At 51.2% G+C, this 15,081-nt stretch overlaps 1 protein-coding gene across 1 annotated transcript in view; it reads left to right on the forward strand.

The window, feature by feature from the left end:
- Positions 1–15,081, forward strand: part of Myo18b (myosin XVIIIB) — a 197,146-nt gene that overhangs the window by 36,553 nt on the left and 145,512 nt on the right. The window contains exons 15-21 of the mRNA XM_050121133.1: positions 847–1,039; positions 2,526–2,606; positions 4,210–4,357; positions 6,980–7,139; positions 10,234–10,417; positions 11,251–11,470; positions 13,170–13,279. Coding sequence (XP_049977090.1) covers positions 847–1,039; positions 2,526–2,606; positions 4,210–4,357; positions 6,980–7,139; positions 10,234–10,417; positions 11,251–11,470; positions 13,170–13,279 — 1,096 coding nt within the window. The remainder of the gene's footprint in view (positions 1–846; positions 1,040–2,525; positions 2,607–4,209; positions 4,358–6,979; positions 7,140–10,233; positions 10,418–11,250; positions 11,471–13,169; positions 13,280–15,081) is intronic.

Here is a 15,081-nt window from a genome sequence, read left to right on the forward strand (position 1 = left end):
GAGGCTTTGCTGAGAAGGAAGGTCACCACGTTCATTGCGGGATCTAGGAGGTGCCTCCCTCCCCAATTTCACCCTCCTCTCATGTACGTCTCTGTGGCAGCTGCCCCGCTCGATTCCTTTGTATAGACAGAAAAATCTTCATAAGGAGAATGGAGAACTAAGGTCCAAAGCCTGCTCTCCAGAGCTGACGGCAGATGCTGCTGGTGATGGCCAGAGCAGAGGACTTTGCTGAGCACCAATCAGAGGGCAAGCTGTGTGGTCCCAGCAGTGGATGTGGTGTAATGTCCCACTCTCCCAGAAGCCTTCGGAGCTGGCCTCTGCCTTGAATCATTTCACAGCCCAGCACCAGAGAGCTCAGGCAGCTCCCCAGAGACACACAGCCCTCTGGGGCGGAATAGAATGGCAGCCCAAGTCTTTTGAGTCAAGCAGTCTGGGCTGCCTGTCCAGACAGAAACATTGGAAGTATCCAGGGAAGTGATAACATACACAATGTATCTCTCAGCTTAGTGTGATATGGGGAAAGAGGGACTTCTCTGGTGGCTTCTGACGTAGGCCCCCGATGGAGAAATCACATTGACGGAAAGCTTGCTGCATCCTCGCCTCACAAGACACACTGACACTTAAACCCACTTCCTTCACTGCAGCCCTGGACCAACTCACTCCTGCCATCATGTAACAGCTGGGGAAAGTCGTGCCCAGAGAGGTTAAGTAGATCACCTGGGGCGGGAGTCACACAGTCTATACATGGTGAGCTTGGGTTCAGAGCCAGATCCACCTAGAACGCTGCCTTAGTTTCTCCATCTCTGCTAGGGGAGGGTTGAACCAGCAGATCTTTTCTCTCTCCAGATCTTTCTCCTCCCACCATCTGTCTATGGCTTCCATCATGGTGGTTGACTCTCCAGGCTTTCAGAATCCTCGGCACCAGGGCAAGGACCGGGCGGCCACCTTTGAGGAGCTGTGCTACAATTATGCCCAGGAGCGCCTGCAGCTACTGTTCTACCACAGGACCTTTGCTTCTACCCTGGAGAGATACCAAGAGGTGTGTGTCGGTGGGACTGGGGCCTCCCAGGCCTGTGCCCAGGGGTGAGGCCAAACGGGTGGAGTGAATATCCGTTCCAACTGACCCGAGTCACCTGTGCGACACCTTGCTCCAGGTCTGGCTACCTCCACCTCTGCCCTGGTGCAGACGGTTCCCCACGAGCTGCTGTTGTGTCCAGACACAGGGCTGACTACTCTTGGGGGGACAAGCAGTCACTTCCAATGGAGTAACAGGAGAATGCACCTGGAACATGCCTTCTGTGGGGATTTCCAGAAATTCTCAGCATGTGAGCCAGGAACACATAAGGCCTAGTCGCCTCTGAACGGCCTCTTTCTTCCTGTGTCCATGCTGGCCATCAGAGGGGGCACACTCACACTCTCAGCACAGAGGAATGCACAAACCCTGAGCAGACAACAAAGAGAACGTATCCGGACAGACTCAGTGTGTATCCACTACCGGGTTCTCCTCCAGTGAGCGCTCAGGGCGTGGATAACGAGGATAAGGGGCTTGGACTCAGCTATTCCTTTAGTTGAAGCCGACATGGATCAGACAGAAAAGAATAATTACAGGTTGGAGAGTCCCAATCTAATGGCATTGATTGGCTGTGTCGCCTTAGAAAACCTGGTGACCTTTTCTGACCCTTGATTTCATCACAAGGAAAACAGAGAGTGGTCGTCTTACATCTGTTATCACTGGAGACAGCACATCTGCAGAATACACTGCCTTGAAGACACGGCACAAGAGACCTTCTGTCATTGCTCAGAAGTTTCTGGGCGACCAGGGCAGCACTTTGGTCTGGGCGTGGCTCTAGGGCCTGTGGTCCACATGCCAAGCATTTTTGAAGAGATGTTTCTACACCCATGTTCCTAGCAACACTAGCACTGCAGACAGGAGGCTGTGTTAGGTCACCAGCCCAACTGTGCTATGCAGGAACATACCAAGAAAACACGGCTGACAGATTCTATGGGACATCGCCCAATCATTAGAAAGTTAGTTGTGGTTCCTGCTACAGTGTGTGCAAACTTTGAAGACATTCTGCTAAGTGACACGCAGCAGTCAGCAAAGGATGCACACACTAGCTGATACCTCTTTGTGCGGTGCTGACAGCAGAGTCATGGGTGGGGTGCTGACAGTGAAGTCATGGGCCGGGAAGGTGGGATGTCTGCAGTCTTAGCATGCAGGAAGTGTGGGAGCTATGTAGTTGGCCATTTTCATTTCCCAGGGTGGGAACGTCCGGCATGCATTGAACACTGTTGACGTCTGCACTGTAATTTTAAACAGTTCTGGAGCATAGTAGGATGCCTGCTCACTGGCATCCATGCCACCAATGTCACTCATCTACAAATGGTCAGGGGGCAAAGTTTCTGCTACATACATTTCACAATTTTAAAAGTAACTTCGAAAGGATGACTTAGTCATGCTGGAAGCTTCACTTTCCCCCCTGAATTTACAGAGGAAACTAACATACACATTGTATGAATTTCAGGAAGGCATTTCCGTGCACTTTGACCTCCCAGAGCCATCCCCAGGAAGTACGGTGGCTGTTGTGGATCATAATCCCTCTCAGGTAAGAGAGCATCCAGGGCCCGGGGGCTCTCAGGCTTTGTTGGTGCCTGTTCTCTAAGTTCTTTGAACCAGGGTTCCTCAGGGATAGTTACAGACCTTGACTGGTGTGGGGTGTGACCGTGGAAGTGCCCTGAAGCCTAAAACACGCACTCAGTTCTGTGCTGGTCTTACAGCAGACTCGCATGGGCCTGACGGGAGCCAAACGTGTTAGGACTGCAGCAGCTCCCACTGGAGCCATCTACGATTCAGCTGCAGATGCTGGCTGCAGAGACTGGAGGGAGGGAGCGACCTCTGAGGGAGAGGGCTCACCATCCTCCTTCCCAGAACTTGATGACTGTACCCCAGCTCACCCTTGTCACAGACCTTTGACCTGGAACCCTAGCTTCTTATTTTTGTTTTCTGCCCTTTGCTTTTTAGTGTGAAAGTTCATGAGCTATGGAGCAATCTAGGCATGGGTTCAGTCTTGATGAGTTTAAGCCCATCTTTTCACTTCTCTCTGCCTCAGTTTCCCCTTCTCCAAGTAAGGAGGGTGTAGTTCCCTGAGTGGGTATAACCTCACCGAAACATTGAACAGAAAGCACTTGCCACTGAGTGAGACCAGAAGGTCCTGTCAGTGGCCCTTGCCCTGCCTTGGACTATGGCAGGCTGCAGCCCCTCATCCTGTCTCCTGCTGGCTACGACAGTTGTTGCTCCTCAGGTCACAGTGGATCAGCTGCCCTGTGAAGCCTCCTCCATAGCCCATCATCTGTTGAAGGGTCATCTGGGAGAGTGCAGTGGTCAGAGGGACCGGAACTGTGGCTTCTGAGGCCCTCTGCTAAGTAAGGATGGACTAGCTGTCCATCTTGATTCCAGCGACAAGGACCAGTGGTCCTCTAGGCTTGTGGCCATCATGGGACCCTGACTGTGTCCCTCCCCAGGCTTTAGAGACTGAACTGTCATCAGAGCCCTGCTTCAGTTCCGAGAGCCCCAGTTGGTGGGCAGCCCAGGGCCCCAGGCACCTGGCATTGGCAGGGTTGGCACATCTGATACCCAGCACTACTCAGCCCATTGTTCCTTGTGCCAGCTCAGCCTTACCAGGTCTCTCTCATATACCAGTCGGCAAATCCATGGGATTCCCGGAAGGTTGCTATGGGTAGCTTTAAAATTCCATGTTTGCTCTGGAATCAAGTTTATGTTCTCTAGAATATTCCTTGAGTGCTTATCTCTTTAAATTTATTCCCTGAGATCTCAGTATAACAAAACACCAAGATTTCTAAGAGGGGAGTGGTGTGGCGGGCCGACTGTGAACACGCTGGCGCTTCCTGTGTGGCTGGGGAGGAATTACAAGCAGACACACGCTTCTCAAGTCCCCAGGGCAGCCCTCTGGGGAGGGCCTTTCCAGGCTCCCTTTTACATGGGGAAACAAGGCTCAGAGGGGGTACAGTAGGTTGTTTAGGGTCATAAAGATGGAGGTGGTGAGGAGTCATACCCTTTGCAGACAGCTCTTGACTTCAGTATGAGAGTGAAAGCTGAGCAGGATCACAGGGCCTAGCAGGCACGCTTAGTCCTGAGGGCTGGGAAAAGTGTCCAGAACCGAGTCTCGCATACACTGCATCTCCTACCAGGTCCACCTACCGGCTGGAAGAAGTTCTGAGGATGCCAGGGGCCTTTTCTGGGTCTTGGATGAAGAGGTCCGGGTAGAAGGCTCCAGTGATAGTGTGGTACTTGAGCGTCTGCGTGCAGCCTTTGAGAAGAAGTTGGCTGGGGCTGATGGTAAGGGAGGCAGGGGTAGGGATGGGGGTGCGTCCTGCCTCAGTGTGGAAGCCTGTCTATACTGGCTGGGAAAGGCTTTGACTTTTTTGCTGGGCAATCACAGTACCTGAGTCTGTTTTAGGAGGCCACAAACGTGTGCTAACATCTATTAAATGCAGTGGGAAAAATCAGGTCAAATATAATGTTTACATATATGCACATACACATGTAATGCAGGCCTGTATGTTAGTAATATGGTCTGCCTGTTCGTACATTGTAACACTTGTAAAGCAGGATTGAACGTGCATGTGCACATGCATGCACGTGCGCGTGCGCGCACACACATACCTGCTATAATATAATGTAGCCAGGGAAACCCCAGAGAAACTCCACACCATGCTGTTTGAACCTCTAGCCTCCAAAACTATGAAGTTAGAACGTTTGTCTCCGGCTATGGTCATGAAAATGGAGCAGTGCACAGCGGTCCCCTTTCTGTGGCTCCTCAAACGTGCCATGCACACCCTCCTCACTCCAGGGACCGTGTACTGCCAGTTCTACACAAAGGCACCTTCTACTTCATCCCAGCACAGTGGGTGGACTTCCTCACCTCCTTTGAGTCTGGGGTCCTCCCTAGCCATCACCTTGTGTAAAACAATACCCCACATCACTGGGGACCCCCACGCCTTTACTTTCTCCACCACCTGACATCACACACTTTTCCATCAGACATCCCCATCACAGGCTAGGCCGGCTCCTCCAGCATGAGAGCTGGGCTGGCTTCCTCACAGAGGCAGTCCCTAGAGTAGCCCAGGTGTGACTAAGTGCACAGGTTCTTAACACAAAATGGATGAATACGTGAAGTCAGTGATGTGGAGCCAATGAAACGAAATTCTTAAATGGGTGTCATCTGCACCCTGACTTTAAAGCAAAGAGGCTGGAAGTTGGGTCAGAAGGGGGCGGTGTCTTGTGGAGCGTGTCTGGGGTAGGAAGGACCCACTAAAGTCTGTAAACCTTTCTTCCTTTAGGCTTGATTGTCCAGCCCCAGGTACTTTGAGCTGGTTGCTCCAAGGCTCTCTGTTCCCAGGGGGAGACTCTGTCCTTTGTCCTGAATTGGTCAGGACAGACATGTTAATTCAGGCATTTTGGTTTCAAAGACTCCCCGTCCCCAGATCTTTCTAATGAGCTCTGGGCTCTTGAGAATAAATGGATACTATGACCTCTGCCGAGTGTCCTCTTACAGGCCAGTGAGACTGTCTTGGACACTGTTCTGTTGCTGTGAAGAGACACCATGACCACAACAACTCTTATAAAAGAATGCATTTAATTGAGGGCTGTCTAACGGTTCAGAGGTCCAGTCCATTTTCATCATAGCGACGAGCATGGTGGCATGCAGACATCGTGCTGGAGAGTTCCACATCTGGATTCATAGGCAGTAGGAAGAGAGACTCATGACTTGGAACAGAATTTTTGAAACCTCAGAGGCCACCCCCAGCGACACACCTCCTCCAACAAGGCCACACCTCCTAACCCTTCAAATAATAGTGCCATTTCCTGATAACCAAGTGTTCAAATCTATGAGCATAAATGGGGACCATTCTCATTCAAAGCACCACAGAGCCCAACAAGGGTTGGGGAGTCTCCAGGGAGCCTGTGTCTCTAGACAGTCGAGTTCTGCTCCGCATTCTGTTCCATTCTGAATAGAGAGGGCTGAAAAGACCCTGCCTGGAGATCCAGTCTTATGGGGGAGTTAAGGAAGGACCGAAACAATACAAGACAAGGCTTTGTCTCCCACTAGTGTCCATCCACTCATCCGTCCATCCCCAGTGCTTCCTACAATCCATATGCCAAGCAAGACACTAAGGACCGAGAGATAAACACTGATTCTGAAGCAGCACCCACAGGTTAACGTTAGTAACAGTGGAGACAAGGCTGCCGCTTGCTCAGAGAGTACCACGTGCCACGTGCTGGCTAATGTTTTATGCAGCCTTAGACCCTTCCCCACCTTGGGAAGTATGTATTATTTAAGCGTCACTTTGCAGACCAGAGAACTAAGGCTCGGAGAGAGCATTCCAGTGAATCTGTTTTCCCTCTAACCCCAAGGCCAGGTCTTCTGTGTCTCTGATCCTGTCTGTTGTTTACAAGGGTTCCGCTATCTCCCAAAGGAGCCTTTGTTTGATTCGTGGTACTTCAGAAGGGTCTAGGTCTCCCATGGATGCATGTTTTAAAGTATTTAACAGCCACTTATCTCCACGCATGGTGGGAAAGAAATGGTGCTTATTCACGCTAGGTTCACGGTCAAACGCTTCTTTTAAAAAGAATGTGCCTGTGAAAAGTGAGTCGGTTTAAACAAAACCTGATGTAAATCATGACCCAGGTGACAGCTAGGTACATATGGGAAACTCAGGAAGAATGTGTGTTCTCTGATTTTGGGCTGAATAGGCGTCTGGGGCTTAAGAACACCAAAAGGAACAGATCTGGAAGTGAGGCATGCACCTCACTGCTGCAGCGAGTGTGTACACCAGGAACTACCGGCTTTAGCTGTCTAGAAAGACACTGACCATTTTAAGTTTGGTGGTGGGTATGTGAACAGAGTGCTCACAATCCTGACAGACACCCAATACTCGCGCCCCCGTCTCGTTCCAGGACCCCCTGTGCTGCGGACCTGCGAGCAGCCCCTTCAGTGTGAGCTGTTCCACCAGCTGGGACTGGACCCTGTGCGCTATGACCTCACAGGCTGGCTTCGCAGAGCCAAGCCTAACCTCTCAGCCATGGAGGCCCCCCAGGTCCTGCAGCGGTCCAAAAGGTGAGCCTTGCTGGGTGTGGGACAGGGCAGCACATCTGTCCCTGTGGCTGTTTCTGTTCAGCAACAAGCCAGTGAGTGAGGACGGCAGTCTAGAAATCCCATCTGTCTGCAGTAGCGGAACGAAGGCCGCGACTCCAATTGGAGTAGCACAATGTCTCCCCGGGGGCAGAGCAGACCTGGGGGCAGAGCAGACCTGGTGGCCTAGCGGAGTAGGCCTTGGGGGAGTCGGCTCACAGCCAGGAAGCCGTGTCTCTGTATTTTGGCTTTCCACCTCTCATTAAGTATCTGAGAGATGGTGCGACTGGAGTAACTTTTATGGACATCCTAGAACCCGGGGGCTCATAAAACCAAAATGATATGTTTTGTAGCAGTAGAAAAAGCTCTTCGAGCTCCCTGCTCACTCGTCCCAGAAGCACTGGAACAAGGCCTGCAGCAATCCAGACTCCATTTCCAGGTTAATAGAAAACACTTGCTATGTGAGGGTGCGTGCCTCTCAAGTTCAGTGCTGGAAACCTGCTGGGGCAGAGCCTAGAGGCGGGCAGAGAAGGAGGGACCTGTGTTTCGGGTAGGTAGACTAATCAGGAAACGTATGCTGAGTGCCTACTGTGTGCTCTGTCTTACTCTTCTTCAGAGGAATACGCATTCTTAGCTCCATTTTACAGCCGGGGAAACGTGTCTCCAGTGGTGAAGCCTCTTGCTTTTGACTCTTTTGGCACAGCCAGGATACTGCTTGAACCTCAGCAATGCTCACGGAAGCTCTTAGGGTCTTATGGTCAGAGTTCATTGTAACCCCCAAAACTCAGAAGGCCAAGGGAGTTCATAGCTCTTGTAGAGACCCAGAGGAGGAGTGAGGCAGAAAGAGGGTTACTGAACGGGGATCTAGGACACTGGGGTCAAGCCACAGTTCTATCGTTTGGTGTGATGGTGAGTAGCCACGCTGTCTCCCGTGGCCTCCTTCACCATAAACTCAAAGCCAGAAGCAGAAGATTCAGCAGGCCAGTTCTCCTTCACAAGCATGGGGCATGCAGATTGTGCCTCAGTTTCTTTCTGGCGCACACCAGAAAGCCTTGGCCTCCTATTCCATAGCATAGACGTGGGGGTGGTAGCCACACATGGTTACTTAGTAACACTTCTACAGTATAAAGTAGCAGGCAACTTAGGGAGCAGGCTAAGTTGCAGCAGACTTTCAGGGCACACCTTGGGGTCCTGAAGAGTTGCTTCCTGCTCTGATACCCCACATCTGAAGCCAAGTGAGGGGTGTTGAGTCAGGGGAGGGAGGCAAACTCATACTGACCTGGTGAATCTGTGTCTTGGTGCCCAGACAAGGGTTGAAAGGCATAATAGCACTGGTTATAAATCCTATTAGAATGTTTCTCCAGGCACGAGGAAGCACATTTTTAATCCCAGCATTCCAGAGGCAGAGACAGGTGGACCTCTGTGAGTTGAGACCAGCCTGGCTCACATAGTAAATTCTAGGCTAGCCAGGTCTCACAGTGAAACCCTGTTTCAAAACAAACAAATAAATAACAAAAAAAAAAAAAAAAACAAGAACAAAACACCAAATAACCAAAACCAAAAGAATGTTTTGAGCTTGTTGCAGTTGGTTGCCTACCCTGGTGACTATAAGACCAAGCCCTACTGGATCTTAGAGTGAAGGTCTGTAGTCAGAGTGTCAGGACCGAGTTCAGGAGCAGAGTCTCAAGGGCTTTCAGAAGGCTGGCTGTTCCTCAAGCTACAGCAATATTGCTTTGGTCATATCTAACTGGGGAGCTGAGGTGTCCCAGAGAGAACAGGGGACTTGCCCAAAGTCACACGAAAAACAGAAGACCAGAAGATTCTATCCACTCCACGGGATAGTACCACACATCAGGTCAGGGCTGGGACTGGGCGCACCGGCCATCTCCATCCCTAGCTTGTGGTTTTTGGGGTGCTGTACCAGCATGTTGGGGTATCACACACCACACCTCTGTCGAATCTTGCTACCTCGTCACGCTTTTAACCCATTTCACACACCTCTGGCCCCCGTGAATCAGTGTGCAGTGATATGGATCACGTGACTTTAGGTCTGGATCTGGAGTGGGACTTGGGCTTTTGGGTAGTGATGAGAGATCCCCAAATGCTTAATGAAGAGACAGGACAGGTGGCATGTGGCAGGCACCAGGCCTTTGGCTTCTAGCTCCTTCCACTGGAGTAGTGGGTTCTGTCCAGCTGCCTTTTTCTTTTTGAAAAAAAAACTTTGATATATTATTCAAAATTATGATGCAGGATTATGGGTGGCTATTTTCCTGGTCCCCGTGTAGACAGCTCTATCTGAAGGGTTGAATGGCGACCGTTGTGTAGCATACATGTGCTTTGGGCCCGTTCTCGCTCTACCTCACTATTTCTGCCCCCCATTAGTCCTTTCTGCTCCCAGATGGATTTGCTTCTACTGTCAGGAATGAGAACACATATGACCTTATGCTTCCATCAGGTCTGGGGTCCACAGATGAGAGAAAACAGTGATCCCGTCTTTCTGGGATTGCCTGAGGTCTTTTAATGTGATTATTTCCAGTTACAGCTATTTTTCTGAAACTGGCCTAACTCCATTCTTCTGCGTGACCCACAAAGAATTCTGTTGTGATACAAGCCATATTTCTTTATCCATTTCTCTGTTGGGCACCTAAGTTGGTTCTGTATCTCTGCCCTTGAGCAAAACCAGCTTGGGTCCATTAGGGAGCCTTAGTAGCCAGACAGCCTTGCAATACGTGTTGGAAAAGGCCAGTTGTGGGGAGGCTGAGAAGAGGTGGAGACTCTTTAGGTGTAAGCCTGGCCACGTCATTATTGTCTTGTAGCAGCGAGTCATTCATTCCTACAGTCATAAAGTTGGCACCTGCTGTATACCTGGCCTGCTCTAGGGATAATGCCTTCAGGATGGATGGAAGGGGCTTCGTAGGATTGCCAGGAGGGAGATTCTCATGGGCAGGGGAGGGAGTTGCTCAGGAGGGAGTCAGCATTTCTGAGGCAGGTGGGTTGTGAACAGACGTACTCATGCCTTCCTTCCCCGTGGGTGAGCTTACCAGAGAGTCCCTTGAAACCCCTCCCTTTTCCTCACTAGGAAGGAGCTGCAGAACCTCTTCCAGGCCCGGGCCAAGCTGCCTCCTGTGTGCCGTGCGGTGGCAGGGCTTGAGGGCACCTCCCAGCAGGCTCTGCACCGGAGTCGTGTAGTGCGGAGGGCTTTTGCCAGCAGCGTTGCTGCACTGAAGAGGAAGGCTCCCTGTGCCCAGATCAAGCTGCAGATGGTGAGTGGGTGAGCTAGGCTATGACCCATGTGACCTCGGACCTCCATCACACGGACCACCACCCCACCAGGTTGCTCACTGAGTGGGTGAGCTAGGCTATGTCCCATGTGACCTTGGACCTCCATCACACGGACCACCACCCCACCAGGTTGTTCACTTCTACTGCACCCTGCAAAATCACAGAGATAGGTTCCCCCTGCTCTACTGAGAGGGACACAGCGGTTCCAAGTCTTGGAGAATCGTGACCATGGCTACCCCTGAGAAATGACTCACCCAGGTCCAAGGCCAGAGGCTTGGGCATTTGGTGTTGAGCTGAGGACCTTGTGAAGGGGCATTGCTCTCTTGTCTGGACTGTTAGACTAGTTCTCCTTGCCTTTCTCCCTGAGACACCTTCTCTGGTGGGGTTCAGGAAGCAGGATCCAGCATCCATGTGAACATGCTACTTTAACCTGCTAACAGGTCGGACTGGTCCTGGGCAGGCTGAGCATGAATGAGAACTGTGGTTGTAGATTGTAGACCATGGGAAGAATATGTTTGAAGAATGAAACTGTCACAGAATATTAACCCCAAGTACTGAGTCCTGGGTTCTAGTCATAGTTCCTTTGCTGGGGGTGTCCTTGTGACCTAGTCACACACACTGACTTCTCCCATACCTCAGTTTCCCCAGCTGTGTCCACCGGGCCGCTTATTTTTCCCAAACATAAGCCAGCATAAGCACAATGTCTTGGGTGTGGGACACAGGGCGCCCCCAAGGATGTCCAGGCGATACTCAATGTGTGCCCGTCCACTTCCCCTTGAGACATCAGCTCTGATCCTGTCTGCTTTGGTCCCAGGATGCTCTCATCAGTTTGCTGAGTCGGTCTCAGCTGCACTTCATCCACTGCCTTGTGCCAACCTCAGTGGAAAGCAAGACTGGGCAGGGGACTCCATCACTTCCACAGCCTGGCGGAGACCAAGGCGGAGCCAACAAGCCCCCAGCTCTGGACATTCCAGCCCTGAGGGTTCAACTCGCAGGCTCTCATATCCTAGAGGCATTAAGACTGCACAGGGCAGGTAAGAAACAGATGGGAACAAGGTGCCCTTGTCCTGGTGGCACTCACTATGCACTAGTCAGCCACAGGACAGGAATATTCGTTATATCTCAGAGAGTCACAGAACACGAGCGCCCACTGTGGGTCCTGTGCTGTGCATGCAGTGAGAAAAGTTGTACCTGCTTCCCATTTTACAGATGAAGCAACTGAGGTTCAAAATAGTAAAGGATTCCTCAGGGTCACACTGCAGGGATAGGAGCACTGGGATATCAGGTGTCCCTGACTTCCCATGTGGCTTCCAGAATTGCTTCTGGCTCCAGAGGGCTAGGCCCAGCCTTTATACCCATCATGGGAAGAGTGGAAGTCCCCAAATGAGTAAAAGTTTAAGGTTTCAGACTGTAAGCCAGTGTGAAGATCTCTGCATGCAGGGTGACAAGATGAGGTGCAGAGGCAAGAGGGCCATGGGTGCCTAGGGGACTTTCCTACTCGGGGTGGGGTACCCCAGCAGAGGTAAAATAATAATCAGGTCCTGAGGTAGAAGAACTGGCTGCCATCTGGCAGTAGGGAGGACAGTTAGAAGAGGGACCACAGGGTAAAAGCAGGGTAAGATCAGGCAAGTACAGAGCTGGGGTTTCTGGGAGTGAGGTCAGGCTGGGTGCAGAGCTAACACTCCTCCAGGGGAGGTCACAGCTGCCTTCTCTGACCTCTCAGCGTCTGCCAGGTACAGCTGGGTGATGGAGTGGCAGGGGATGTGGGGTTTTCAGCAAAGAAAAGAGTGTGCAGATCTGTTTAGCATGCAACCCCGTGCCTGTGGTTTCTGCATCAAGTTTGATCTGCAATCGCCCCCATTGTTTTCTACCACTCGGCCTTCGAAGGTCTGAGCTCAGCCACTCTCTGCAGAGGCCGGGCAGCAGGCTCATGTGGCCTGTGTGTATAATGTCCTGCGGTCTCCGATGTCCTAGCTTGTGGTCACTGCAAATCCCATGTCAATAGTGGAACCTTGGACACAGAACATTTGACAAAGAAGCTGGGGGTCGTTAAAAACAAAGCTGAGACACCCCACTCCCCACTGAATACCGAGAGCATCGGCACAGGTGGAGGGAAGTGGATAACGTCACAGGGAAAAGAAGGGGTTCACAGCTGGCAGCCGGGTCCCACAGCCAATAGACTTGCCTGCCTAACAGCAGGTGTGGCTGCCTCATAGAGTGTGTATATGTATACATGTGTGTGATTAGCGTGAATATATGTGTGTGTGTTCATGAGTTCGTGTGTGTGCATGTGGGTGTGGCGTTGTATTATGTGTGTGTGGAGTGTATGTGATATGTGTTGATGTGATATGTGTGGTGTGTATATGCATGTGGTACGTGGTGTGTATGGCAGCTCCTGTCTATGCCCAGTACTTTGCTCACCCCTTAGGTTATATGAGAAGCATGATGCCCTGGTCAGTGTACAAAGGCTTTAGCCATCCTTCCCATTGGGTGAACGGAGATGCATGTCCTGTGGGACTCTGGAAGGAAGGGTGTTGGCATTCGAGAGCTATTGAGAGAGAGTTTCCTGAGTGACAGCCCTGGGAAGATGCTGTAGAGTTTTCCAGAAGGTCTTGTGACGGAGGAGGTATTTACAATGAAGCCTGAGAGCAGCAACACGTGAGCAGTCATTAGTACCGCCTCCCAGCGCGCTGCCTGCGCCTTCCCACTCATGACTGCCTGCTGTGTCCCCAGGTTACGCTGAACACATGGGGCTTGCCCAGTTCCGCCGTCGGTTCCAGGTGCTGGACCCTCTGCTACTGAAGAAGCTTGACTCGACGTCTGAGGGACTGGACGAGAGAAAGGTACGTGAGCTTGGCTCACAGGCAGGGGAGGCCAGATGCTCCCGTGTGACCGCTATTCTGCATGGACTGTTTAAGGACAGCTGGAGCAGGGATCTAAGAGCAGGGTTTGAGGACAGTGGGGAGCAGCCTGTGATTTGAGTCAGACCTCACCCTACCCAGAAGGCTCTCCTGAAGCCTTCATGAGTGTGCACAGAAAAGAATAGGAGGAAATAGAGTGGTGTGTCCCACCTCACAAGGATGCAGTGGCCCACAGGAGCACCTCCCATGAGAATGTGTTCAACAGGCCACCACAGCTGTTGCACCAGCTGTCCTCTCTGCAGAGGACGCTCTCTGCTGGATCCTTTGCTGTCCACCCCAGCTCAGGGACACTCAACCTCGGGTCTTCTTGTTCTGGTATCTCAGGAGTCCCTGCCCTTAACTGAAATTAAGTTTCCCAGCAAGTACTCAATAATTTTAATCAGACAGCTGGATACACACATGTGTTTATGCACACACAAGCATTCGTGTGTACATGTGTATGTGAGGATATGCATGCACACAGACATACACAGGCACACACAAGTCGCACGCTTGTACACACACACAAATAGATGCACATAGGCATATACATACACACGCACACACAAATCCTGATTTTTCTGTTTCCAATCTTGCTCTAAATCCATGAAACTTCACCTTTGCCCCTCACCCCTCACTCTCTACAATGGAGCTGTCCCATGATGAATGACCGTGGGCTTGTCAGTGGTTAGAGCCTGGTGGCATCACGTGGCATCCCTGAGAAGCTAGTGCCTTCAGCCTCTTTGGCAAATGAGGCCCTTAAAGATGAAGCAAATTTCAGGCCCTTAAAAGTGAATTCCACTGGTGTTCATGGGCTTGTTCCTAGAAAGTCAGCTTCTAAGTTGCAGGGGAGGGTAGATGAAAGATTGTGGGTCTTGGAGTCGGACACGTGAAACTTCAGCTGTCACTCAGGTGTCTCCTTATCTTTAGAGTGGGAACAGCGACAGCAGCTGTCTCCCTGCCCTGCACAGGTCCTGGCACGCGGGAGGAGCTTCTGTCAATAGCAGCAGCAGTGGTGGCCGCTGCAGCATCTTTCAGGGTCAGGCTAATGGGTGGGTGATCCACAGACTGTTACAACCATGCTGAATCATCCTCTCCGTGTGTGTGTGTGTGTGTGTGTGTGTGTGTGTGCTCGGGCGCGTGTGCCCAACTTTACTTGGAATCCTCCACCTTGTCATCCTCAGTGAACCTTAAGGTTGGAAGGGTAAACAGAGTCACAATCTTAGACGTCTTGGTTTCTGTCCACTGTAGTAGGACTCAAGGCACCTCCAGCTCCTTCTGGGTACTTTTCCCCTTCTCAGAATTTTGGAAGCCCCATAATTTGGTTTGGCTTTGAACAGCATGTGAGGTCTTTTCTCCTTGGTCCACGCATGACCACCACACAGAGGGGCCACAGTGCTGGAGACTCTGGGGTTCCTGTGCAGTGGAAAATGAGAAAGGCTGGGGCCTGAGGGAACTTCCTGTGGGCACAGCTCACAGCAGCATTTGGACTCTGGACAAGTCAGCAGGACTCTGTTGTGACTAAACCAGATCTACCTCCGTGCACACTCCAGGCGCGGAGAATGGAAAGTTACCAGTGCAGCAGACTTGCTTGGAAGTATTTTTTGCTTCTCATTCCTTTTTTTTTTTATTTGTTCACAAATTTCATTTGCTGGGGCATAGAATTTTGGTAGCAAAGAAAGAAAACACCATCCTGCCTCTTATGAAAAAGCTGATAAATATTCATTTGTCAGGCAACATGATGG

Source organism: Alexandromys fortis, unplaced genomic scaffold, assembly GCF_014885135.2.
Source record: "Alexandromys fortis isolate MF-2015 unplaced genomic scaffold, M_Fortis_MF-2015_v1.1 scaffold_197, whole genome shotgun sequence".
Classification (NCBI taxonomy): Eukaryota; Metazoa; Chordata; class Mammalia; order Rodentia; family Cricetidae; genus Alexandromys; species Alexandromys fortis.